Source organism: Talpa occidentalis, unplaced genomic scaffold (assembly GCF_014898055.3).
Source record: "Talpa occidentalis isolate TD23 unplaced genomic scaffold, MPIMG_talOcc4v2.1 talOcc4.7, whole genome shotgun sequence".
NCBI classification, from domain to species: Eukaryota; Metazoa; Chordata; class Mammalia; order Eulipotyphla; family Talpidae; genus Talpa; species Talpa occidentalis.
In genome coordinates this window covers 99108011-99132235 of record NW_023605083.1, presented here as the reverse complement: position 1 = coordinate 99132235, position 24225 = coordinate 99108011, and the positions used below count along the sequence as shown (strand labels likewise).

General features: G+C 46.3%; 1 protein-coding gene across 2 annotated transcripts; it reads right to left on the bottom strand.

The window, feature by feature from the left end:
• Nucleotides 1–599: 599 nt before the first annotated feature.
• Nucleotides 600–23838, bottom strand: SLC47A2 (solute carrier family 47 member 2). Of its 2 annotated transcripts, XM_054688583.1 has the most exons (17): nucleotides 23673–23838; nucleotides 22246–22347; nucleotides 21859–21927; nucleotides 20962–21110; nucleotides 20269–20311; nucleotides 17219–17263; nucleotides 16907–17004; nucleotides 16375–16472; nucleotides 15281–15394; nucleotides 14440–14507; nucleotides 13388–13496; nucleotides 12261–12336; nucleotides 11765–11834; nucleotides 3762–3894; nucleotides 3591–3685; nucleotides 2765–2891; nucleotides 600–1858 (listed from the first exon to the last, which is right to left on the bottom strand). In XM_054688583.1, exons 1-17 carry the CDS (start codon nucleotides 23775–23777, stop codon nucleotides 1638–1640), a joined length of 1722 nt encoding a protein of 573 aa, XP_054544558.1. In that variant the 5' UTR covers nucleotides 23778–23838; the 3' UTR covers nucleotides 600–1637. The 2 variants fall into 2 exon arrangements, with proteins under 2 accessions (XP_054544558.1, XP_037348698.1); XM_037492801.2 differs by lacking the exon at nucleotides 21859–21927.
• Nucleotides 23839–24225: the final 387 nt, after the last annotated feature.

Sequence of the window (24225 nt, the reverse complement as noted above, 5' to 3'; positions counted from 1 at the left end):
CCTTTTGGAGACACTTTTTTAATCATAATTTTTTTCCAACTGTAAATCCTTTTATCTAGCAAAAGAGTGTAGTATTCATCAGTTTTCTCTAAGCATGCTTTTTCATTTTAAATTCTTAGCCTAGAAGATTTTCTCAGTTTTTGCTTTCTATCACATGGGGGTTTTGCTTTTGTTTAAGTCCCTATGTAGTGAGTAGGCGTGTTCCCACTGCATGCATCCTCTTACACAATTGGCTCATCTAAAGCAAGTGTTTTTGTTTTGTTATAAATTTATTTGCTTGCTTTTAATGAAGCACCATTGTTTTACACCCTTGTTAATATTTTGACAATGTAGGATTTCTCCCCTCAGGTGTGGCCACCATAGCTCTCCATCACCAAAGCATCCGTGCAGCCCTCTACCATCGTCCATTGTGCTCCTCCCCACCCCTGTCTCTGGTGCACTCCTTTCCCCTCCTTCCTACTCTGAAGGTCACAGATCTATGGTCAGCTTTTAAGGGTTGTTTTTTTTTTTTTTTTTTTTTAAAGATTTATTTATATATGCACACAAGAGCTGGGGCACAGGCCAGAGATGCGGAGGGTGAGAGGACTCACCAGAGACAGAGTGGGGAACAGAACAGGCAGACTGACTGAAATACACTGCTGAGGGGAGCAGCGGGCAAGACAGGAGAGGTCTGCCTCGCCATGTGGGTTTCTCCCTGGCTGGCTGGGAATCGAACTTGTGCTGTAGAGGCTGTGGATTGCTTCATAGTGCGGTGCTTAACCCCTTGCACCACCAAGGAGGCCCTTAAGGGTTGGCTTTAAAGTTTGTCTTTGTCTCTTTGTTTGGTTCCACATAGAAGTGACACCATCCAGTATTTGTCTTTCTCCTCCTGGCTTATTCTGCTTAGCAGAATCCCTTCTAGACCTATCCATGTTGCCACAAATGGTGTGAGTTTATCTTTTTGGATTGCTGAGTAGTATTCCACTGTGTATATATACCATGTCTTGATCTACTCATCTGTTTTGGGACACTAAGGTTTCCATATCTGGGCTATTGGAAATAGTGTTGCTAGGAACATAGGAGTGCCGGTTTCCTTTCGAATTGGGCTGGGTTTTGCTGCTCTTGTTTATATCATACCACTACTATAAGAAAAAGTGTGGCAAGAACAAGTATTTCTCAGAGTCTATGGTAAGTGAAAATGCCAGTGGAATGAAAGGATTGGAGGAAAGGAGGGTCTGCAGACAGCTGTCCTGCCCTAATTGAGGTCTCATAATGCCTGGGTCTGGAGTGGCACAGGGCAGGGGCAGCCCACTCAGCCCCTGTGCAGAGCTTCACAAAGGTTTTATGAACAGGCTTGGACAAGAGACTGCTTAGGAAATAAGTAAATTTTAATGTAATGGTGGTTTTGAAAAGTTGATTTGAAGTCTCTAATTTGAAATTGTTGATGTTTAAATAACACAGTCTTCTTCTAAAGAGTAATCTGGGTCAGAGGAGGAAAGGCTGATTTGACCACGATAGAATTGTCTGCATAAGGCAGACCTCAACTGTCGCAGGAGCACTGGCACCAGATCCTACTCAAACTTTTGCAGGGGTGTGTGTGTGTGCGTGCGCGCGCTTCCAGCCACTCTAAGCTTGCTTTCTGTATCCAAGCTGCTTTGCTAGTACCTGGTAGTCAGGGTCCTGATGACAATCCCCACTGTCAGCATGGCTGATGCCACCCCCAGAGCAGCCCCACGGCGGATGACCAGCTGTTTCATTGACAGTTTGCTGGCAGGATCTGAGAGGGAATGGGCTGCTTCTGGAGTCCTGAAGAGGTCCAGATGCCACTCAGGCCTTGAGTATGTTGTCAAAATAATGCCTGGGGAACTGCCCGTGGCCACTGTAGAGATAAGCAGGAGCAAATTGTAGTCAGAACCAAGGAAGATATCAGGAAACCCAGATTAAGCTCCTGGCTGCATTTGTTACCATGTGACTTATTAATTGATCTCTGTGCCTTACAATAGAAAATGCCCATATGATAGAAAAAGGTCTGCCTAGTCGATCTATAGGATCAGAGGAGGGAATTATGGGAAAACATCCAAAACCGAGTATTTGATGTTTGATAAAGTTTATTACTGATATCAGAGTAGGTGGTTTCCTGTTTAAGCATGTTCTTGTGATGAATGTGACACATGGAATGTAACTTGCATGTAAGACTTCACTGAAGAGAGCATATTAAATGCTTAGTCAGTCATACCTTACTGTGACAAGAGATCCCAGACTTTTAGTCAACTGGCTCACTATAGCACCTATGCAGCATAGCCCAGGACAGATGAGGTCACTTTGCTACTGAGAGTTTGGGGCTATTTTTACAGGTGCTTGACACTCAGCAAAATCTTAGGAGCAGACCTGCATTTGGGCTGGAGCCATCATTTCATCACACATGGGACATAAACCAGAGGTGCCCACATGTCTAATGGGGTGGATAGAGGTAGAAGGGGAAGTATCCCACCATGCCAGTTTATGGCAACAGGCTGATCCCCCAGGGGCCATTGGTGAAAACACACTAGAGAGTCTGATAGGTCCATGTTTGGGTCATCTCTTAACCTTTGCCAGTTGCAGGACATGTAGCCTTGCTTCCTCATCTGACAATAGGACTACAACTCCCTGCCTCACCAGGCCAGGCAACTAGTAGATACTAATGTGGTCTTCCTGGCACATGGAACATCATTTCCAACCGTGTGAGGCACCTGGAGCAGTGTCCTCTGGGGTCTTTGTACCCAGAGAAGTGCTGTCAGAGCATTACCTGAAGATACCACAGCTTTCTTGGGCCCAGGTCTGGGGCTCGTGCTCACAGGGATCATGCTCGGGGGGCCCACAGGGCCTGTAGGGCTCTCAGCACTCCACTGGGGCAGCCCTATGCGTTTCTGAGCCTAAAGGAGAGAAAACACGCCTGGGTCAGCCAGCCAGCAACCTCCTCCACCCCCTCTCACCACTGGCCTCATCCATGTTTTGCCTTTAAAACACTGTTAAAGCAGTCCGTATTCACATATTCATAGTGTGGGGGGTCTTGAGGGGGTGTTCTAAATCTGTCTTCATCCATTGTCTTAGATGCCAAGATGACTAGATCCATACAGGAAAGCAAGACCATGGCTGGCCAGGACTCGGGGTCATGGGAGAACGCCTAGAGACTGAGAGACTGCCTAGAGACTGAGCTGTGCCTTAACTGAGAAGCAAATGCCAGCCTGCCAGTTTCAGATATTCTAGAAGATGCTGGACAGGGTGATTTTATTCTCTCTTCCAAAGTGAGGGAACACTCTCGGGTATACTGGGTTCAGCCTTGATGGAGCAAGTTGCTTTTTGGTTTTCTGGAGCTGGGGCTGGCTAAGAGGGGTTTTGGGGTCTGCGTTTCTCTGTGTATTAGAGAAATGCTGCTCAGAGGGGCACAGTCTGCAGTCAAGTTACAATGAAAGGAGCAGACACTGAGGCTGAGATGTCCCTCTGGGATTCCTGCCACCCCCCATCTTGTACCCCAGATCACTTCTGAGGCCTGCAAAGCTCTGGGCATTTCTGGCTGAGCTGTCTCCACTTGGCCAGGAACAGTCTAAGGTCAGAACTGCTGACTCACTCACCTCCTCTGCAGCCAGCTTCCAGTTTATCCGGACCACAAAGACAGTAAAGGCGACAACCGCCAGCAAGACACAGGCCAGCATACCCAGCCAAAGGCCTGCAGGAGACAAGTGACCATGGGGAGTGTCCAGTGATCACCCAGACCTCCTCTGACTTTTCCTCACGGCACATACCAATGATTCTCATCCCGACCACAAAGGTCAGCACAGTGCCCAGTGGGAGGGCGACGACATAATACGTGACCGCATTCACAACGGCTCCAAAGATCTGCTTCCCTGTTCCTCTCAGGACTCCACCATAGACACACTGGGAGGGAGGCAGACCGGGGAGAGGTTAGCACAGATGAGGCTGCCGGCACAGCGCATGCCATACATACTTTCCATGCAATTACATCGCATGCCCTACTTATTTCTCACAACCCTGGAGTGGATGCTCTTATCCCCATTTCTTCCACAAGGAGATGGAGTCAAAGAGCTCAAGTCACTTGCCCAGTGCTACATGAAATAACTGTTCTGATCACAACTCCAGAGCCCCAGTCTTCCCCTCCACACCATTGTTGCCTCACTAGAAAGTAAAAGAATTCATGACATTGGTCTTGGAGGTTGGACCAACTTCATAGAAGTGATATGTTGATTTCCTCTCCCTGCTCTAATATATTACCACAATGTAGTAGCTTAAAGCAAGACACATTTATTAATTTACAGTTCAGGAGGTTAGAAATTCTAAATCATAATTAAAATCAGGACCAATTCCTTCTGGTGGCTCAGGGTAGAGTCCATTTCTTTGCCTTTCCTGACTTCTAAAGTCTCCTTGCATTCCTTGGCACATGGTCTCCAGACCACAGTGGCACCACTCCAGCCTCTGTTTCTGTTGTCACACCTCATTCTCTGATTCTTGGCCTGTGTTTCACTGCTAAAGACCCTGTGGTTAACTTTGGCCACCCAGGTAATCTGGGATAATCTCCCCATTGCAAGAGCCTGAATTTAATCACATGTGCAAAGTCTCCTTTGGCAATATAACATTCACAGCTCTGTGATTAGGATCTAGATATTCTTGGGAGCCATGTGGCAAGCAGAGGTGTTGCCTTGGCCCATGTGAGACAGCCGCCCTCACCCTGCCATGACTGCACATGTGCTCACAGGTAAGAACTGCTTTGAGCAAATGCCAACCCTTTGCTTTATGTTATTAGTCTCCGCCTCCTAACTTGATTTCAGATTTAATAAACTAAACAACTATAAGGCATAGCTCATGATTGGTCAGTATTATTGAACAATTGATATCTAGTTGCCCTTATTTTGCTAAGATGAAGGATGTGAGATATTTTATGATTGGCTTTTACGTGTTTGAGCAGTGAGGCAATGCATCAGCATAGGGGACATGTGCCTCTTAAACTTGGAAATATGATGGGCATATGTCATTATGTTTCATGACATAGAGGATGATGGGATGTTTTTGGTTAAAAAAAAAGTCTCAAATATTTGATTTTTTTTGTTTCGATAATAAAAGGGATGTTTTTTTTTATTTCTTCTTCTTCAGATTTATTGTTTGTGTATAGGAAGGCTACCGACTTTTGCATGTTGATTTTGTATCCTGCCACTTTACTGAACTGATTGATGAGTTGAATTAGTTTTTCTGTGGAGTTTTTGGGCTTCTCTATGTATATTATCATATCATCTGCAAATAGTGATAGTTTGACTTCTTCTTTTCCTATTTGGATTCCTTGTATGTCTTTCTCTTGTCTTATTGCTTGGGCTAGGACTTCCAGTATTATATTGAAAAGCAGTGGTGAGAGTGGACATCCCTGTCTTGTTCCCAATCTTAATGGAATTGCTTTCAGCTTTTCACCATTGAGAATGATACTGGCTGTGAGCTTGTCATATATGGCCTTTATGATGTTGAGGTATGTTCCTTGTATCCCAAGAATTTCAAATAAACACTGTCAAAAGAAATAGAAGAAGACACAAAGAAATGGAAAGACATCCCCTGCTCATGGATTGGAAGAATAAACATTATTAAAATGGCCATCCTACCAAAAGCAATATACAGATTCAATGCTATTCCAATCAAAATTTCAATGTCATTCTTCAAAGAAATAGAACAATTATTGATGAAATTCATATGGACTCACAAAAAACCCCGACTAGCCAAAGCTCTCCTGAAAAAAAAAGAAGGGAATGGAGGCATCACACTCCCAGACTTCAAACTATACTACAAAGCCATAATCATCAAAACTGCATGGTATTGGAACAAGAACAGACATACAGACCAATGGAATCGAATAGAAAATCCAGAAATAAATCCACAGATTTATGGTCAACTAATCTTTGACAAAGGAGCAAAGACTATGCATTGGAGCAAAGAAAGTTTGTTCAATAAATGGTGCTGGGAAAACTGGGTCGCTACATGCAAAAGAATGAAGCTTGACCACTACCTCATACCATACACAAAAATCAACTCAAAATGGATTAAAGAACTAGATATAAGACCTGAAACCATAAAACACATAGAAGGAAATATAGGCGAAACACTACATGATATGCACATCAAAGACATCTTTACAGACACATCACCCAAAGCAGTGATAGTGAAGGCAAAGATAAACAGCTGGGACTACATCAAACTAAAGAGCTTCTGCACAGCAAAAGAGACAATAACAAAAACAAAGAGAAACCCCACCAACTGGGAGAACATTTTTGCACACAACACTAATGATAAAGGACTGATCACAAAAATCTGCAAAGAGCTGATGAGACTCAACAACAACAAAGAAAATAAGCCAGTCAAAAAATGGGCAGAAGAGCTAAAAAGAAACTTCTCTGAAGAGGAAATGCAAATGGCCAACAGGCATATGAAAAAATGTTCAACATCACTTGTAATCAGGGAAATGCAAATCAAAACTACCATGAGATACCATCTCACACCAGTGAGAATGGCACATATTAAAAAAAACTAGCAACAACAAATGTTGGCGAGGGTGTGGAGAAAAGGAACTCTTCTGCACTGTTGGTGGCTGTGCAAACTGATCCAACCATTATGGAGAGCTGTGTGGAGATTTCTTGACCTACTAAACATAGAGCTTCCATATGATCCAGCAATTCCACTCCTAGGTATTTACCCAAAGGACACAGAAACATCAATTCCAAAGAGCACCTGCACCCCTATGTTTATAGCAGCACTATTTACAATAACTAAGCTTTGGAAACAACCCAAATGCCCAAAAATGGATGACTGGATCAAGAAGATGTGGTACATATATACCATGGAATATTACTCAGCATTCAAAAAAGATAAACACATGCATTTTGCAGCAACATGGATGGCGCTGGAAGGGATCATGCTCAGCAAAATAAGCCAGAAAGAAAAAGAAAAATACTGGATGGTCTCACTCATAGCAGGAATCTAGAAAACTTAAATAAGGGACTAGGAAAATGAATAACTATAAGAAAGTGAAAATCAAAATCAACAAAAAACTATGAACCAGAGACACTCTATGGGGGTAGAGGGCGGGAGGGGAGGGATTGGGGTCAAAATAAGGGGGTTGCAATTGTATGGGGATTATAAAAATAAAATTTATTATAAAAAAAAAGAAGAAGTTAAATAAAGTGAACATGGGAGCCAAAGGTAAAAAAAAAAAACATGTCTCCCAAATTATGATTGATGTGCTTTGGACCAATATTTCTCAAACCTAGGGTGATTATGCCCTCCAGGGGATATGGGCAATGTCTAGAGATGGTTTGGGTTGTCACAACTGAGAGATGCTACTGGCTTCTAGTGCTTTGAGGCCAGAGTTGCTAAACATCTGACAATGCACAGGACAGACCCCACACAATGAGGAATTATCCATCCTAAAATGTCAGTTGTGCCAAGGTTGAGAAGCCCTGAGTTAGACAGCGACAATTTCGGTGGCTGGCACACAAAAAGCTATGGCCCCTCTAGCCTAAGGTTATGGACCTGTTCAGGAGAAGCAGTGGATCAGTGGATTGGATAGGGATTTGACAGGGAGCTCCAAGTGGGAAAAAGGCTGAGTGGGAAAAAGGCTGGCTTATTTTGCTCCCATGACTGGAGGCTGTGCAGACAAGTCGTTGAGACCAGAATAGCCCCAAACCTCCCACACTTCCCTGGACAACAGAGTCAGTGCATGGGCAGGAGAGACACAAGGGGCCCCGGAAGGAAGTAAAACCTGGGGCAGCCCCCAGCCTACATATGATCCTTTGGCAGAGAGTGGAAGCCTTATCAACTGTCAGAAGTGTTTGAACACCAATAATTGACTGAATACTAAGCTATGCTGACATAGGGACAAGCTATAAAAAACTTGAAAATAAGAAAAAATAAGTAAACCAAACTGAGCAGAGACACCAGCAGCCACAGGTTCCATAGGCACCACAGAATTAGTCCAGGCAACAAAAACAGTCCTTGGGGTATGGTCACATGCAACATTCTCTAGGATAGACTTACGCTAGGCGAGGCCACCAACATTCTCAGTACATTTTAGGAGATTAAATTCATGCAAAATATGTTCTGTGACCACAACAGGATTAGATTTACTAGAAAAAAAGAATCAAGGAACACCCAACATACTTCATGGCCAAAGAATAAATCACAAGAGAAACTGTAAAATACATAGAATACAATATTTTGAACTGAATATAAAGAAAAATGTGTTAGATTCAATGCTTAGAGGAAAATATATAGCTTTAATTGTCTATATTAGAAAAGAAGTAAGGTCTCAAACCAATAACTTAATATTCTACCTTAGGAAACTAGTAAAGAAGAACAAACTATACCTAAATAGAGAGTAAAAATCATTGAAATAAACAACAGAGAAAACCAACGAAACCAAAAAATCTAGTTCTTTGATAACAGCCACAAAATTTACATTTACCAAGGGTTTGACCATGATGAAACAAGACCAAGAAAACAGGAAAGTGAAGACAGGTTTTTGAAATCAGAAATGAAAGAAGGAACATAACTACTGACAAGAAAGAAAGAAGGTTGTAAGGGAATATTGTGTAAGCAACATCATGCCAAAGAATTAGACAATTTAGTTGCATAAGACACAAATTGCTAAAACTAACTCACCAAGAAACAGAAATTGAATAGGTCTAACAAGGAAATAAATTGAATTCATTTTAAATCCTCTGACCAAAAAAAGTCCAGACTTAGATGGTTTACTGATGAATTCTATTAACTATCTAAAGAAGAAATAATGCCAATACTTTACAAACTCTTAAAAAATATAGGCGAAAAACCTTTCAGATTCATTCTATGAGGCCAATGTTAGCCTCGTACCAAAGGCAGATCAAGATACTACAAGAAAAAGATAAAAATTATAGATAAATATCCCTCATAAACATAAATACAAAATCTTTACCAAATATTAGCAAACCAAATTCAACAAGCCATAGAAAAGATATACACCATGATCAGGAGGAGTTTTTCCTAGAAATGCAAGAGACAACATTCAAGAACCAGTTAATGTCATTACACCATATTCATAGAATAAACAAAAGCCAATGATTATCTCAACAGCTGCAGAAATAGTACTAAGTCCAACACCCATTCATTAAATACAGATAATGTATTTAATATGAAGACTAAATACTTTCCCCCTCACTTCAGGATCAAGGCAATGACACATACTTTTGCCACACTGTAAAAGAGGTTCAAACCAGATTGTAAAGGGAGAAATAAACCCTTTATTCACAGCTGATATGATCCTATATGTATAAAATCTTAACACTATACACAAAAAAGTGAAAACACAACTACTCATATGAGTTTAAATAAGGTCACCAGGTAAAATATCAATAAACAAAGATCAATGCTATTCTATACAGTAGCAATGAACAACCTAAAAATGAAATTAACAGTTTCACAATAGCATCAAAAATAACAAAATACTTTGGGATAAATTCAACCCAAAAAAGCACAGGATTTGTTCACTAAAGATTACAAAAAATGTTGCGATAAAGAAGATCTGAATAATGGAAGATACATTCCATGTTCAGAGATTGGAGGCTTTGATATTGTTAATGTGACATGTCTCCTCAAATTGATCTGTAGATTCAACACAATTCTTTCCAAAATCCCAGCTGGCTTTCTAGTGGAAATTGACAACTTAATTTAAACCACATGTGGGAATGTAAAGGATCCAGAAGAGCCAAAAAAAAAAAAACACCAAAGTTGAAAGATTCATACCAATCAATTTCAAAACTCATTCTGAAGCTACAGTAATTAAGACAGTGCAGTAATGACATAGCACAGGCATATAGATTAGTGGGCCAGAATTGTGAATCCAGAAATGAATTACTACACTTATGATAAATTGATTTTCAACAAAGGTGCCAAGAAAATTCACTGGGGAGAGTATAGTTTTTCTCATACCAACAATGATTCTGAAACAATTGGGTATCTATGTGTGAAAAAGTAAACTTAGACCATTACCTCATACCTTATACAAAATGAGCTCAAAACGAATCATAAACTTAAGTATAAGGTCTAAAACTTCCAGTAGAAAACACAGAAAAAAATCTTTGTGATCTTGAGTCAAGCAAAGAGTTCTCATATACTATAGCAAAGTATGAGCTGTGGAAGAACAGAAATTGGACTATATTAATGACAACTTTTGGAGCTCAAAAGATACCAGGAAGAAAATGAAAGTCAAGCATAAGTTGGGCATGCAAATCATATCTCTGATAAGGAACCTGTGTATAGAACCTACAAAGAAATCTTCCAACTCAGTAATAAGAAGGTAAGTGTTAGGGGTTGAATTATGTCCCCCCTCCCTTAAAAGATATTGAAGTCTCAATCCCTAGAACCCGTGAAGGTGACCTTTTTGGGAAATAGAGTCTAATTCAGGCAATGCCCATTAAAGTGTCATTCAGCATTTACATCTCATTGAACCTCTGTGAAATCCTGAATTGAGAATTTAGATTCAACTTCTCTCCTATTTCTTAATGACAGTTTTTAAAGTGATGACTGAGAACACATTAAAAAATAGAAACGAAACTAAAATTAAAAATTCACATGTTTTAAATCTGTACCAAAGGGAACCCATTTTTTTTTAAGATTTATTTATTTATACAAGAACAGGGGTACAGGCCAGATGCGCGGGAGGGTGAGAGGATTCACTGGAGACAGAGCAGAGAACAGAGCAGAACAGAGCAGAACAGGCAGACTGACGAAATACATTGCTGAGGGGAGCAGTGGGTGAAACAGAAGAGGTCTGCTACGCCATGTGGGACCCTCGCCAGCCAGCCGGGATCGAACTGGCGCTGCAGAGGCTGAGGACAGCTTTACAGTGCGGCGCTCAACCACCTGGCCACGAGGGAGGCCCGGGAACCCATTCTTTAGTGATCAACAGAACAGAAAATTTAGGTCCCTCTGTATTCTGGGTTGATTCTCTAAGAAAAGCCACTTTGCTGTGGTGACAGGGTGTGGTTGCTATTTAGCTCCTGACCCAGTCAGGGCATGGGTCAGCTTGGGAGGAAGGAAGGAAGAAAGGGACTTGTGAGTTTACAATGCTGCAGTTTTTTCAGTCTTTGGCTAATCTTTTGGCTCATTAAAATTTCAGAAAAAAATGGGAGTCTTTGTGTTGAATGTTAATGGAATTAATATGAGCAGATACTTTGGGAACTTACTATACAGTTAGCCCTTTACATGTATAGTAAGTCCTCACTTAACTGTGAGCATAGGCTCTTGGAAACAAAAGGTCCTGGGCCTCCCTAATGGTTCAGGGGTGAGAATCTCAGTGCAATCAAGCTATTGCCAGCCACTATGGCCTGGGTTCAATCCCTGATTGCCGGCCAGGTTGCTGACCCTCATGGCCCAGCAGACCTCTCCTGACTCGCCCACTGCTCCCCTCAGCAGTGTATTTCAATAGATCTGCCTGTTCTGTTCCCCACTCTGTCTCTGGTGAGTCCTCTCACCTCTCTGCACCTCTGACCTACACCCCAGTTCTTGTATGCGTAAATAAATAAAATCTTTTTTAAAAAAAGCAGGTCCTCAGGGTTTATTTTTTCTCATCAACAGTGTAAGATTACACTGAAGTGATGCTGTGTGAAGCATCGTTATTTGATGACCTGTTGTATTAATGTGCGAATTCTCACAGCCCTAGGAAGCCTCAGGAAGGGCCCGTAAACTTGGGCGCAACAGGCTTCATAAACGCAGTACTCACACAGAGTGATTCAAATAGCTGAAAGACGACATAAATCAGCAAAGCTTGGTTCACCAGGACAATGACTTCTCTGCAGAAGAAACAGAAAAGAACATTCTTTTTTGGAACACTAAGACATGACTGTATGCTTAAAAGCCCATGTATATCCTTTCTATTCTGCCCATCTCCCAAATTTTTGGAATAGAGAAGTTACCCCATGAGAATGTACCTGACCCTCCTAGCCCTGAGTTCCCTTAAGTCTAGCGCCACACCTTGGACTGCAGAAACCCCACAATTTTGTGGTCCTCTGATTAGCATCTTGTCTAAGGACAAGCAAGTGGTGGAGGCCCCGGCCTGGGGGTGGGCGGAAAGGCAGATATAGTCTCCCCCCAGTGAGAGCAAAGTCAGGGTTGATCCTCAGCAGCTGGCACCAAGCCAGGCATGGAACCATCTCTGAAGACTGGCTGGAAACCACTCTGACATTTCCAGAAGTCAGTGAAGAAAACTGATTACCTACTCATCATTGGTAAAAATACGCCCCAGTTTATTTTTCAGGATGAACAATAGGATGCCCACAACCAGCGAGGTGCCAACTGGAAGAGACAAAAGGAAGAATGCTGGCTGACCCCAACCCACAGAGGAGCCCACAGAGGCCAGTGCAAACCAGCTCAGCTGTCCACATCACAGCACCTCACCTGCAGTCCCCTGCCTTCAAATCATTCTTTTGCATTCCAGAAAGGACAACATATTCCTCTTGTTGTTTTCCAAGTGGGGTCCCTAAACCAGCAGCATCAGCATCATTTGGTAACTTATAAGAAATGCAGGTTCTGGGCCAACCCTGGTGGTGCAGTGGTTGAGCGCTGGGCTGCGAAGATGCCCGCAGCCTCTGCAGCACCGGTTCAATCCCCGGCCACTGGCGAGGGTCCCTCAGGCCGCCGGCAGGAGAGGTCTGCCACGCCCGCAGCTCCCCTCAGCAGTGTATTTTGTCACTCTGCCTGTTCTGTTCCCTGTTCTGGCTCTGGTGAATTCTCTCACTCTCCCACTCTTCTGACTGTACCCAGTGCTTGTATAAATAAATAAATAAATCTTAAAAAAAAAGAAAGAAATGCAGGTTCTTAGGCCACCTCCCTGCCCACCATTTTCAACCTCCAGGAACTGCCAGCTGACACCCGGGATCTATGCTTGGACACAGTCACCTGTGGGATTCCAGCGCCATCTAAAGTCTAATATTCACCACTCCCCAGGGAAGTCAGTTGGAATGCTGTCGGCCTCAGAAGAACCCCGATGGAGGACACAGAACGGTCCATTCTGAAGGGGCCATGTTCCAAGCTCCTTGCAGCACAGGGAGATGGGCTTCCAGAAGGATTCTAAACAGCTTGGGGGAAGGGCCTTCACAGAGTGATGCTAATGTTTGTAGTGGAAACTAACCAGGAGAGCCCAAGCAGCCCAGCAGCAGGGAGGGCGTGGGGATGTCCGCTGCTCACAGGGGTGTTGTCAGCTCATCTCATCATCAGGGCCTGCTCTGGGCCAGACAGCAGGAGTAACAGATTCAGGAGATGAATCTGGCTCCCAAGACCAGCCCTACTCCCATCATGCCAACTTTCTAACTTTACAAGTTCCTTCCCGGGAGAGGGCTGCACCCACCTGAGCATAGCACGCCTGAGATGGCTGATCGCTTTGCTTGAACAATGTCTGTGGCTCCCAGGGCTGTCCCCACTCGGACACAGACGCCAATGCTGAGCCCCATGGGAACCTGGGATCAGAGAGGAGGGAGCTGTCAGAAGAGTCACCCTCCTGCCCCTGGGACTGGCTGGGTTCTGAGCAGGAAGAGGCCTGGGTTGAGGGTGGCAGCCCTCCAGCCTGGGCCAAGAAGGAAGAGAGCAGGAAGTGGGGACATGCCAGGGAGAGGGCGTGAGGAGAGGGGGCATTGGTGGTGGCCAACGACAGGCAGTGAAGCCTGAGGTTGGCAGATGGGGTGCCGATACCCCAATGAGCCAGCCAATCCCGCCCTCCCTATCTCCTCCACCAAATATCACAGGCAGACTGGCCTTGCAACCGAAATCAGTGTGTTGCCAAAAATTCATGAGTAAATGCATTTTAAAGAAGTGAATGTGGTCTTAAGCATGCAGAAAAGCTCCCTGTAAGAAAGAAAAAAATTCAGTGGAAACCATTTGTAAAATAATAATCATGAACTTTTTTGGTAAATGTTAGTTTTTTGCTTAAAACAAGTCTCAGACTGAAAGCCCCCGCGAGGCCGGCAGATGCATACACGAGGTACATGGGCCAACACCCATCTCTGTGGGGAGAGGAGTGAGTGCCGGGATTCTGCGGAAGGACAGTGTCCTCACCGGCACGTGGTCCCCAGAACTCACTGAGGGGTGCTAGAGCGTGGACCTGTTGCTAAATAGATTGTGGCATTCCAGGAAAATGTAAAAATTCTGATTATGATATGAAATCTCTCAATTTTTAAATGCTGTGAATAAAAAAGCAGCAAAGCTCTATTGTGAGAGTTTGCTATTCCTTCAGTGGGGTGACAGTGGCCCACCTGTGTGTGCCTGGCCAGGCCTGGACCTGATGGACATAGGAGGTGCAGAAGGGTCCCTCGAGAGACCAAAATGGCCTTTGAGTGACAGCCTGCCCTTCCTCCGATGACACCCTCAGGCATCAGGGAGGCTGGGCCCGGTGGAGGAGCTTACCATGTAGACTACTGTGGCCACCTCGTAGATGATGGCCTGGGCGGAGAGGTCCAGCACACTGAGCAGGCCTGTGGAGAGGCACCAGTCAGCTCTCAGCCTGGTAGGCTGCTGACCAAACTCTGAGCTGACAGCAAACCCCTCTGCTTCGAAGGGCAAAGGGCAAATAATTGCTAAGGACAGAAAATGTTTCTGCTTAGCGTCAAGTCTTCCAGGAAAATCCTGGTCAGCAGTTAGGGAATTTCCCAAAGTCTCTTGCCCTGACTGGCTTATGTTTCCAGATGAACTCCTCTGTATGTGGTATGGTGAGGGACAGAAAAGAATTGAATCAGGGTCAGGGAGCCCAAGTCCAGCCCTCAGTCCAGTCACTGCATGACTGTGTGACTGGCAGTCTTGTTCTTGGGACTCAGTTTTCCTCCCTGTAAATGGGGGACAGGGGCTGGACTAGAGGTGTCTCAGGCCTAGTGGGCTGTTTGAACTCTGTGCTGAGTACAGGGAAGCCCCACACCTGCCAGGCTGGCTCACCCCCAGCTCATTTAATCTCCCACCCCCAGCTCCTTTAATCTCCCACTCCCAGCTCATTTAATCTCCCACCCCCTCATCCACTCTGCTGCCTCCTCCAGGGCTCCCATCAGTGCCAGCCTTATGCTGGGCAGAGATGGGATCCCAACATGAAAGGACCAGGCCTGTATCTGGGCCCTCACAGCCTGGTGGGGAGGTGTGTGATCAGCAGATACAGCCTGGAGCAGGCTGGTGAACTACCCATCCTGGGGAGGGGGTTTCTGAGCTGGGTGAGCCTCCCCAGGTTCCCCTTCACCCCCCAGACCTGTATTCTTCCACATACCCATGAGGAAGCTTCCGATCTCGTAGGCCCACCACTCAACGCATATCATGAGCATGCTGGGGATGGCAAGATAGAAGAAGGGGCCCCAGTCCTGTAGACACTGGCTGGACCAACCTAGGAATAGGACCTCAGAAGCTGAGCATCAGCCTGCCCTGCATGTCCACCCTCTGCCAGGAGCCCTGATGACTTGGGCTCTTCTTGCTCCTGGGCTTCTCTCAGCAGGTTCGGGCACTTGGCATTTTTATGCAGGGCATGCCAGCTGGGGTAGGAGAATGAAGCAGACAAGGACCAGCTCTGCCCCGCCGGTGCCTGGGGATTGGAGTCTCGGCCAGGGGTATGGATCCCTACTCTACTTGCTATCCCACGCTGCCTCCCTCTTGCTCAGTTTCCTTATCTCTCGTGAGGACTTTTTTTTTTTTTTGCCCCGTCTCCCCAGAGGAGTGTGGGGAAGCTGGCATGAGATCGGGATGCCAAACGGATTTGTAAATCTATCTGGGACTGTGCAGACTTGGACATAGGTGCAGCCAAACAGGATTCCACTGACCGCCAGTTGCCCAAGAGCTGGTCCTGAAATGACTGGAAAAGGTGCATGTGGTCTTATGGGAGGCAGAAAAGCTCAAACCCATGGTCTGGGATCGGTCAGGCACCAGCTCCAGTCCAGCATCATGTCCAGCATCTTGGGCACATTACTTAACCTCTCTCTGTTTCAGTTTCCTCCAAGGCAAGTGGGGATTATCAAATTTTGTGGCACTTAAATGAAATTAACAATGTCATACCCTCTGCCCTCTGCTAACACCTGATATTCCACCTGTGTTTTAATTCTAATCACCATCTTGAAATCAGGGGCCTAATGAGAAAGCTCCCTGAGCCTGTTGCCAAAGGGGCTCTGTGCCGAGGCTCATAGAATGAGGTGCTCCAGGGCTCTTGGGGGAGTATAGAGGGGAGAGTGAAGGGGAGATGAACCCTGAAGTGAACGGAAGAAGGCCCAAGGCTCCCAGGCCCTCCATCTGCCAAAAGAAGGCCCTGTGTCGGTGCTGGGGGCCTAGGCTGCTGCTGCTTGCTCAGCCCACTAAAGACAGACCAGCCCTTCGCACCTGCCCATGTCTCCAGGTACAGCTTCTTCAGCACAATGTAGAGAAAGAGGAAGGTGATCTGCACGAACTGAGATATGGTGTTGGCATAAGCAGAGCCCCTGGGAGAGGAGAGAGAGCAGGGCTGAGGCCCACGGCTGCCTCCCCTATTGAATCCAGCATTGGCAGGAGAGGGTACCCCATCCCAGGATCGACCTTATCCAGGAACCCCCAGTGCCTTTGGCATCATGACTACAGTGTCCCAAGAGCCACCCTCCCAGGTCCCCACTCTCAGTCTCTCCTGGCAAGCTGGGGCACAGGAGGGGAGTTGTTCTTCCCCTTGTCTCCTTGATCGGCAGTCCTCAGAACTCAAGGAGCCAGTAGGCCTCCCACTTCCACAAGACCGCTCTCTTCTGGGTGGCACAGACAGCTTCTGCAGTCCTTGTCTTGGGTGAGGCAAGGATGGTAGACTGACCTGCCTCGGTCAGGGTGGGGTCCTCAGGAGGCAGGGCTTCCTGACCAGTCCATGCATCCCACCATCAGCCCCCGTGCTCACCTGACCCCCAGGCTCAGCACAGAAACCAGGACGTAGTTGGCCAGGCCATTGATGCAGTTTCCCAGGACTCCACTGAGGACTTGGGGCCAGATGATCCCCTGCAATAAATAAACTGGCCTTGCTAAGGGGTGGACAGGACCAAGCGAGTGTGGACAAGCCCGGGCATGTCCAGGAGCCTGAAAGAGGCTAGGCGTGGAGGCAGGCCCACAGATGGTACAGAGAAGGGAATCCCGTGCACCCATTCCCAGCAGAGAGGGTGGTGTGTAGGGGGCAGGTGGGGGGAGGGATGCCCCTCTAGCTAGGGACGGGTACCTGATTCTGCAAATATTTTGCCAGCAGTCCATAAAGAAAAACCGCCTGTATAAAAACACATACATTCAAATAAACACCAATGAAAAACACCAGATGAACATTAGCAGATATTTCTCAGGTACCTGAGTTTGGGGCCATTACCTCACCAAAGTATGCCTGGGATCCCAGGATGGGGCAGAGGGGAGGGACGGTTGAAGCCCACCCTGCAGCCACCTGCCTACAGGAAGGGGCCTTGTGAGGGGACGAGAGCCATGGGAGCGTTGGCTTATGCAAGAGGCAGAGTTCCTGGCAGAGCTCTGGTGGCCAACCTGGGCCTTCTATCAGCTTAGGATGCAACCCACAGGAGGCCCAGCAAAGCTCAAATCCACAGGTTGTAATCACCGGGGCATCGCTCTGGCTGCCTGAGCCAAGAATCTGAAAGGAATGGCCGTGGACTGAGAGTGGTCAGTCTGGCTGCCAGGAGCCAGACCCATGGGGTGTTTCCCTGTGGAGAACCAAGGGGGCACCTGTGTCAGTGTGTCTGTGTCAGCCACTGCCCTATTCTTTCTGTCCTCTGTCACAACCTATCCTAGAGCCTGTGCTGTCCTAGTCATTTTAAGCAAGTTACATAACCTCTCCATGCCTTTCTTTATCTATGATGGCGATGATAATGTGTGCATGCATATAATCATGTGTGTGCATACTTAATATATATTTAGTATTTGCATACAAATATATGCAAAGTTAATATTGCAAAGCACTTACAAAATATCATTTGGTGTATTTAAGCATTCCAAGTGTTAGGTAAGTACGTATTATCACACACAACAGTTGTTTCACTGGCAGCTAAATTTTGCAACAGAAGTTTATGGAAGGACTTGCTTTATTTGATAAGGCGTTGCTACAGTGTTATCATTCTAGAACATCTTCCTTTGCCCAGGCCCCAATGGCCCTGTTTGACAAGATACCATTAACTTAGTCTGAAAAGTCAAAGTATAGTTTGTAGGGAAGATTAGGAGGGGAAAGACCAGCCTTGTTAGGTGGTTTCCATGTTACAGAAGAAATCTGGAGTTGGCTGGGACCCAAAGAGGTCGGGGCACTGGCCTTTCAGGGAGATGGGTGTGAGTGGGGTCCACCCTCCCAGGCCTGGGCACGCTTTATCAGCACCTGCCTTTCTCTGACCCATTCCCTTTGAAGCTCCTTCTCAAGAACTCTGCCCCATGGTGCTGGAGGCTAGAGGGGTATACTGCCATCCTGGAGACAGAAAGATTAACTGCCCGGGCAAGGCCATCCCTGAAATAGCATGCACGCATGTGGCTAAGTTACAACAAATCAGGTAGTGCAGCAGAGGGCCCTGAGTAGACATGCAGACCGATGGGTCAGGCTAGAAATCTCAGAAATTTTCTTAAGTAGTTGCTCTAGTTATTTAGTACTTAATACGCTAATGGAGAAAATAGAAAGTATTCGATGATTCGTGTTAGAAAACATTTAAGTTAAGTGGATTTAAGTCTTAAGCATAAAAATAGAAACCAGGGCCTCCCTGGTGGCTCAGGCAGTTGAGCGCCGCGCTGTGAAGCTGTCCATAGCCTCTGCAGTTCTGGTTAGATCCTGGCCGGCCGGTGAGGGTCCCACCTGGTGCGGCAGACCTCTCCTGTCATGCCCACTGCTCCCCTCAGCAGTGTATTTCGTCAGTCTGCCTGTTCTGCTCCCTGCTTTGTCTCTGGTGAATCCTCCCACCCTCCCACATGTCTGGCCTGTACCCCAATTCTTGTATGCATAAATAAATAAATCTTTAAAAAAAAATAGAAACCATAAAAGGCAAATGTTTATGTAATTTTGCAGTGGGCTGTGTTCTTGACAAGCATACATCCTATGAATCGTTTTTGCCAGGAGGAGGGGTGGATAGTGGGGAAAGAGGGTCAAGAGGGTAAACCCTAGAAGTTATCTTTGTATGGTAATTAGACTTGTTGTGGCAAACATTTCACAATGTATACAAATATAGAACTGTCGTACACCTAAAACCCATATGTTATATGTCAATTATTTTTAAAAAACTATAAAAAGACATCATAAAGGATAAGATTTATGGGCCTGTTGCATTAAAATATTTCAAGTCAAAAATTAAAAAGCAAATAACAAAATGAAAATGTGACATATATTTCAAAAAGTTAAGATAGTATTTAACTGGAGTTATAATAACTAGAGAAAGACTGACCCACCAAATAAGCAAAGTATATGAAAATTCACAGAAGAAAAACAAATTATCAATAAAATACATGAAAGTATGATCAACCTTGGTAAATAACAAAAGAAATGCCTATTAAAGTAATTTATTTCTACTTGGAAAACATTTAATAATAATACTCTGTGCAGATGAGAGCATTGCTAGTAGGGGCAGAATTGGTACCATTTGACATGTGTATCAAAAGCCATGGATGGAGCAACTCTAGTTCCAATAAAGCATGTCAAGTACATTGTTACAGATTTTCACAAAGATTTTTCTCTAAGAATGTTTATCACAATCTTGTTTATAATAATGAATATTGGAAACAACCTAAATGTCTAGTAATAGGTACTGATTAATAAATTATGGCACAACTATGAGAAACTGTGTAGCCTTTGAAATGGATATAGTGGAAGAGTATTTAATTATATCAAGAGACTAAGGACACATTTGTAAGGGAAAAAGCAGATTATAATATACACACACTGACTCCATGTCAAACTCTGTTTGTGTGTATGTTTGAACACAAACATCCGTGAACAGAGATAATCCTGGAAGAGATGTTAATCCAGCTCTTCTGTATGTGGTAGGACTAAAGGTGATTTGAAATTTTTCCTCTCTGTGCTTTCCAAATGTTCTCCAACAGTTTTCTAATGAGAAGAACTTGTCATGTTACTTTTAAAAAGTTATATCTGTACCAACTGGAATTGGAACTTCTCTCCTTTCCTTTCAGCCATCCTCTTGCAAGATGATGGACCTCCCTAGCTGACAGGGTGGAAAGGCAAGAACCCTGAAGTGGAGAGAGTGTGAGTTCCCCCTCCTTAAGCTCAGCAGGCAGTGGACTCACCGGAAGGGCTGGGATGAAGATTAGCACATACTCCTGGGACAGCCTGCAAGACAACCAGATGCTAAGAGCTCACCAGTCTGGGCCGTTGGGGATGGAGCATCCTGAGCACCTGAGTTTGTGGAGATCTGGCAGGTCTCGGCCAAGACAAGTGGAAAGCTCAGTAGTCAAAGGGTGCTGCTCCCCAGATGCTAGGAAAGCACCAGCAGGAGTAGCTCAGGGACCCAACCAGCAGGGGCCTCTTGATTGGGGGGATTTAATTTGGCATGTGTTGTACTTAAGGGGGAAGGCTCTATCTTAATAAGAAATTACCAAAAGAAGCACAGCTAATATAAGATAAAGGGGGACATTTCTAAATTTAACAATAAACTGTGTAATTCATCAGAAATTGGTTCAGTCCACTTTCCCCTTGGGGGCATCCAGGGCGGTGCACATTTCATTTCTCAAAAGCATCACTGAAGTTCTGACCCTGTGCTGGGACACAATGCAAATAAAACACAAGCCTCAAATTATTTCTCTTCTTTCTTCCTAAATTAAAACTGGCTGTTTGCCTCCTGCTGGTCACAACTGGAGCAACAACTTGTATAGAAGATCCCAAAACCAAAGCCTGGAATGGTCACCAGAGGAGATACAGGCCTGGGAGGTGGGTTTATTTAGGGCCTCCCTCCCGGCTTCCCAGTAGGAGCCAAGTGGTACCTGGACACGTCCGGGTCCTGCTTGAAGAGCAGCAGGATCTGCTGGGTGTTGAGGAAGAACGCCCAGCAGGGGAAGCAGCACAGAAGCAGCATGAGTGTGCCCCTCTGCAGGATGACCCCCACGTGCTTCTTGTTGGGGCTGCCAAAGCTCTGCAAAACAGCCCGACCCCCGTCAGATCACCCATGTACCCCGGCCTGTATCAGCACCTTCCCTCTCTCCCCTGGGTGAGCCTGACCAGTGCCTCAATCTGCTAGCATTTCCAGTGTTGCGAGACCAGCTGCATATAAGAAGCAATGTCTCTTGGCGGGCTTTCAACACCCCTCAATTACGGCTAGGGGTGGCTTCCTTGGCAGGGGCTCAGCCCATGCAGAAAGGTAATGCCAGGAACACCCTCCTGGCACCGACTCTGTGCCAGGCCTTGTGCCAGCCTCTGTCTGTCCACTGTCCCCAGATCTTCAAAAGCCCCTACCATGAAAGGTGGTATTTCCTGAGTCACAGAGAAGGCAAGAGGCTCCCAGGGACTTGGCCAAGTCGCCCATCGTAAGTGGCAGCCAGGACCCAGCCCAGGTCCCAAGGCCTGCCAGGAAACCAGTGACCCTGCAGAAAGGTCAACCCCCCTGCGCTATGGGCTCCAGAGGACAGGTAGGTCCCATCTCACCCTCAGCATTTGGCCTTGGAGGTCAGAGAACTGTCTCCACCCCTTTTCCTTAGCGGTGCTCTTGCTCATCTTCCCAGAATCTTTTAAAGGGGCCTGGTTCCCCAACAACAGGGGGCTCTTGGGGGTGTGAACAAGGCAGATGTTCCCAGAGCCAGTAATGGGCTCCAAGATCCAGACTCCAGCCCCCCGCCCTTTCGCAGGGTCGGCGGGATTGTCCGAACTCGGAGCAGCCCACCTACCTGGGACATCAAAGTGTCGCATGCTGCGGAAAAGCCCACTCCTACAGAAACTCCACAGACATTGACAAACTGGAACCACACACAGGAGAAAACACATGGGGTGTGTCAGGCAGGGTCTGAGGAGGGAACCCTGAATCTGGGGTGAGGCTGCTCAGCTGCAGCTCTGAAATGAGATGAGGCAGAGAACTCCTCCTTCCCCCCAGCCCTGCCTATACCACAGACTTGTGCTCTTGGGCAAGGCCGCCAGGCTCCCCAGACCCCCAGTGAAGGCAGTTGTCGGCCCTTAGCTGAGCTGTGTCTTCCCTGTCCTGACCCACCTCACGAGTTCTGGCCCACGGAAGACACTTGGCAGAGAATGTCTTTTCACAGATTGAGTTGAGTACTCACTGCCACTGAGAGGGTTGCGGCTGCCAGTTCTACTTTCCCCAGGTGCCCACAGAACACGGAGCTCACGACATAGATCATGAAGGTCAGCATCTGGAACAGGAACTGGAAGACCCGGCCGGGTCAAGGCTCAGCCCTGCCTCAGCCCGCAGCCTCCGACCCTTAACAGTCCAGCTTCCAACACAGGCCACTGGGCTCCTTGGGGCCACATGCCAGTGATCTGCAAAAACCACTTGAGCTGCTGAATAATATTCAATAAACTCATGCCATTCGCAGCAACGTGGATGGAGCTAGAAGGAATTATGCTCAGTGAAATAAGCCAGAAGGAAAAAGAAAAATATTGGATGGTTTCACTTATAGCAGGAATAGAGGGGAACCAAATAGGACACCAGTGTAAAAAAATAACAACAGTACAAAACACAACAAAGCAAAAACAGACAATTACAAATCAGAAACATCCTGCAGGGGAGGAGGAGGGAGAGGGATCAGAGGGAGGGAGGGGGGAGCACAGGGACTGAGGTGCTGGTGCACGGGTACCTTGGGGAAGGAAACTATGGGGACTACACCTGAGGGGGTGGGGGGAAGCAAATATTGTTTAAATATGAACAATGATATAAAAAATTAATTAAAAAATATGTTCAAAAAAAAGCCCAAAAACGACTTGGAGCCACTGGGCAACTCTCCCACCCTCGGGAAGAAAGCCTTAGGGCAGAGAGGCAGACACAGCTGCCAGGGCTGCAAGTGAGAGACCCGAGTTCTGTTCTCATTCTACTGTCAGCTGCTTGTTAACCTCTAGGCCTCAGCTTTCTGCATAAAAGTGCAGGGAAACATACAGAAGAAGCATCTAGCTTAGAACCTGGAGCTCAGAGTGCTTAACACAAGCGTTCCTGGCTGCTGTTGAAGGGCTGTGCCACATACAAACAAAAGGATCCGAATAAAGTACTGAAATCTTAGCAATGACTTTTCCAGATGGTGGGATGAGAGATGAATTTTTTTTCTTCTTTATAATTTTTCATTTTGTTTGAAATTTTTACAGGGCACACATACTGATTAAAATGTACATGAAGTTATTTTCCTTTTTGGAAATAAAATGGGTCCTTCCTTTTCCCTGAGAATGCCCCCTGGGGAGGGGCCCACAGTCTCCCCACACCAATGCATCTCATTTTATCTCAGGGTCTTTAACTCTCCTCCCTGTGGGTTTCTGAAGGACACACTCCTCCTTTCTAAGTGGGGACTGCCTGCTGCTGAGCATGGCCAGGACCTACATGCACCCCAGGCACTATCCAGGGACAGCTGCCCTCTCTTCACTTGCTGAGAGGTGGTCCCGGGTGCAGCCTCCGGAAGGGTATGAGCAGCCCCCACCACACCTCATGCTCTGCCTAAGCAGTAGCTACCTGCCCCCTGCCCCCCCCCCGATCCTATCTCCTTACCAGGGGTCCAGAAAGGGCAAAGAGTGTCCATGCCTCAGCCCCAAAGCCGACAGGGATCAGCCTACGGAGGGCAGGGCAGCAAACTTCTTGGGTCTGGGGGTCCATGTCCTGAAGGTTGTTTATTCCAAGCCACTCTGCACACTTGAGCACTCCCAGAGCCAGCTAGCCTAGCTAACCCATGTCACCTTGCAGCCTGGCTAATGAGTAAGGGGTAGGAGGAGGGGCCGCCACAGCCACCTGTGGGACATGTCTTGCCTCCCCAGGCACTGTGGCCCTGCCATCCATCCTGCTGGCCTGGCCCTGGCCCCAGGAAAGAGAGAACAGAGCCTGCGCCTGAGACCTGGGTGGCCAGGCCGATGTCTGTGGTTACCTTGTATCTGCTCTCCTGGAGGGGTCAGAAGCAGAGCCCCAGGAGTGGAGGTTTTGGTTCAATGGGGAGGCGCACTGGGCCTGGGGAGCTCTGAGGGGCTAGGCATCATATATCTCAGTATGATGGGCTCTCCCTGTGCCCATCATCCCAAGATGTGCCTATTTTGCCCAGCTATGCTGTCAC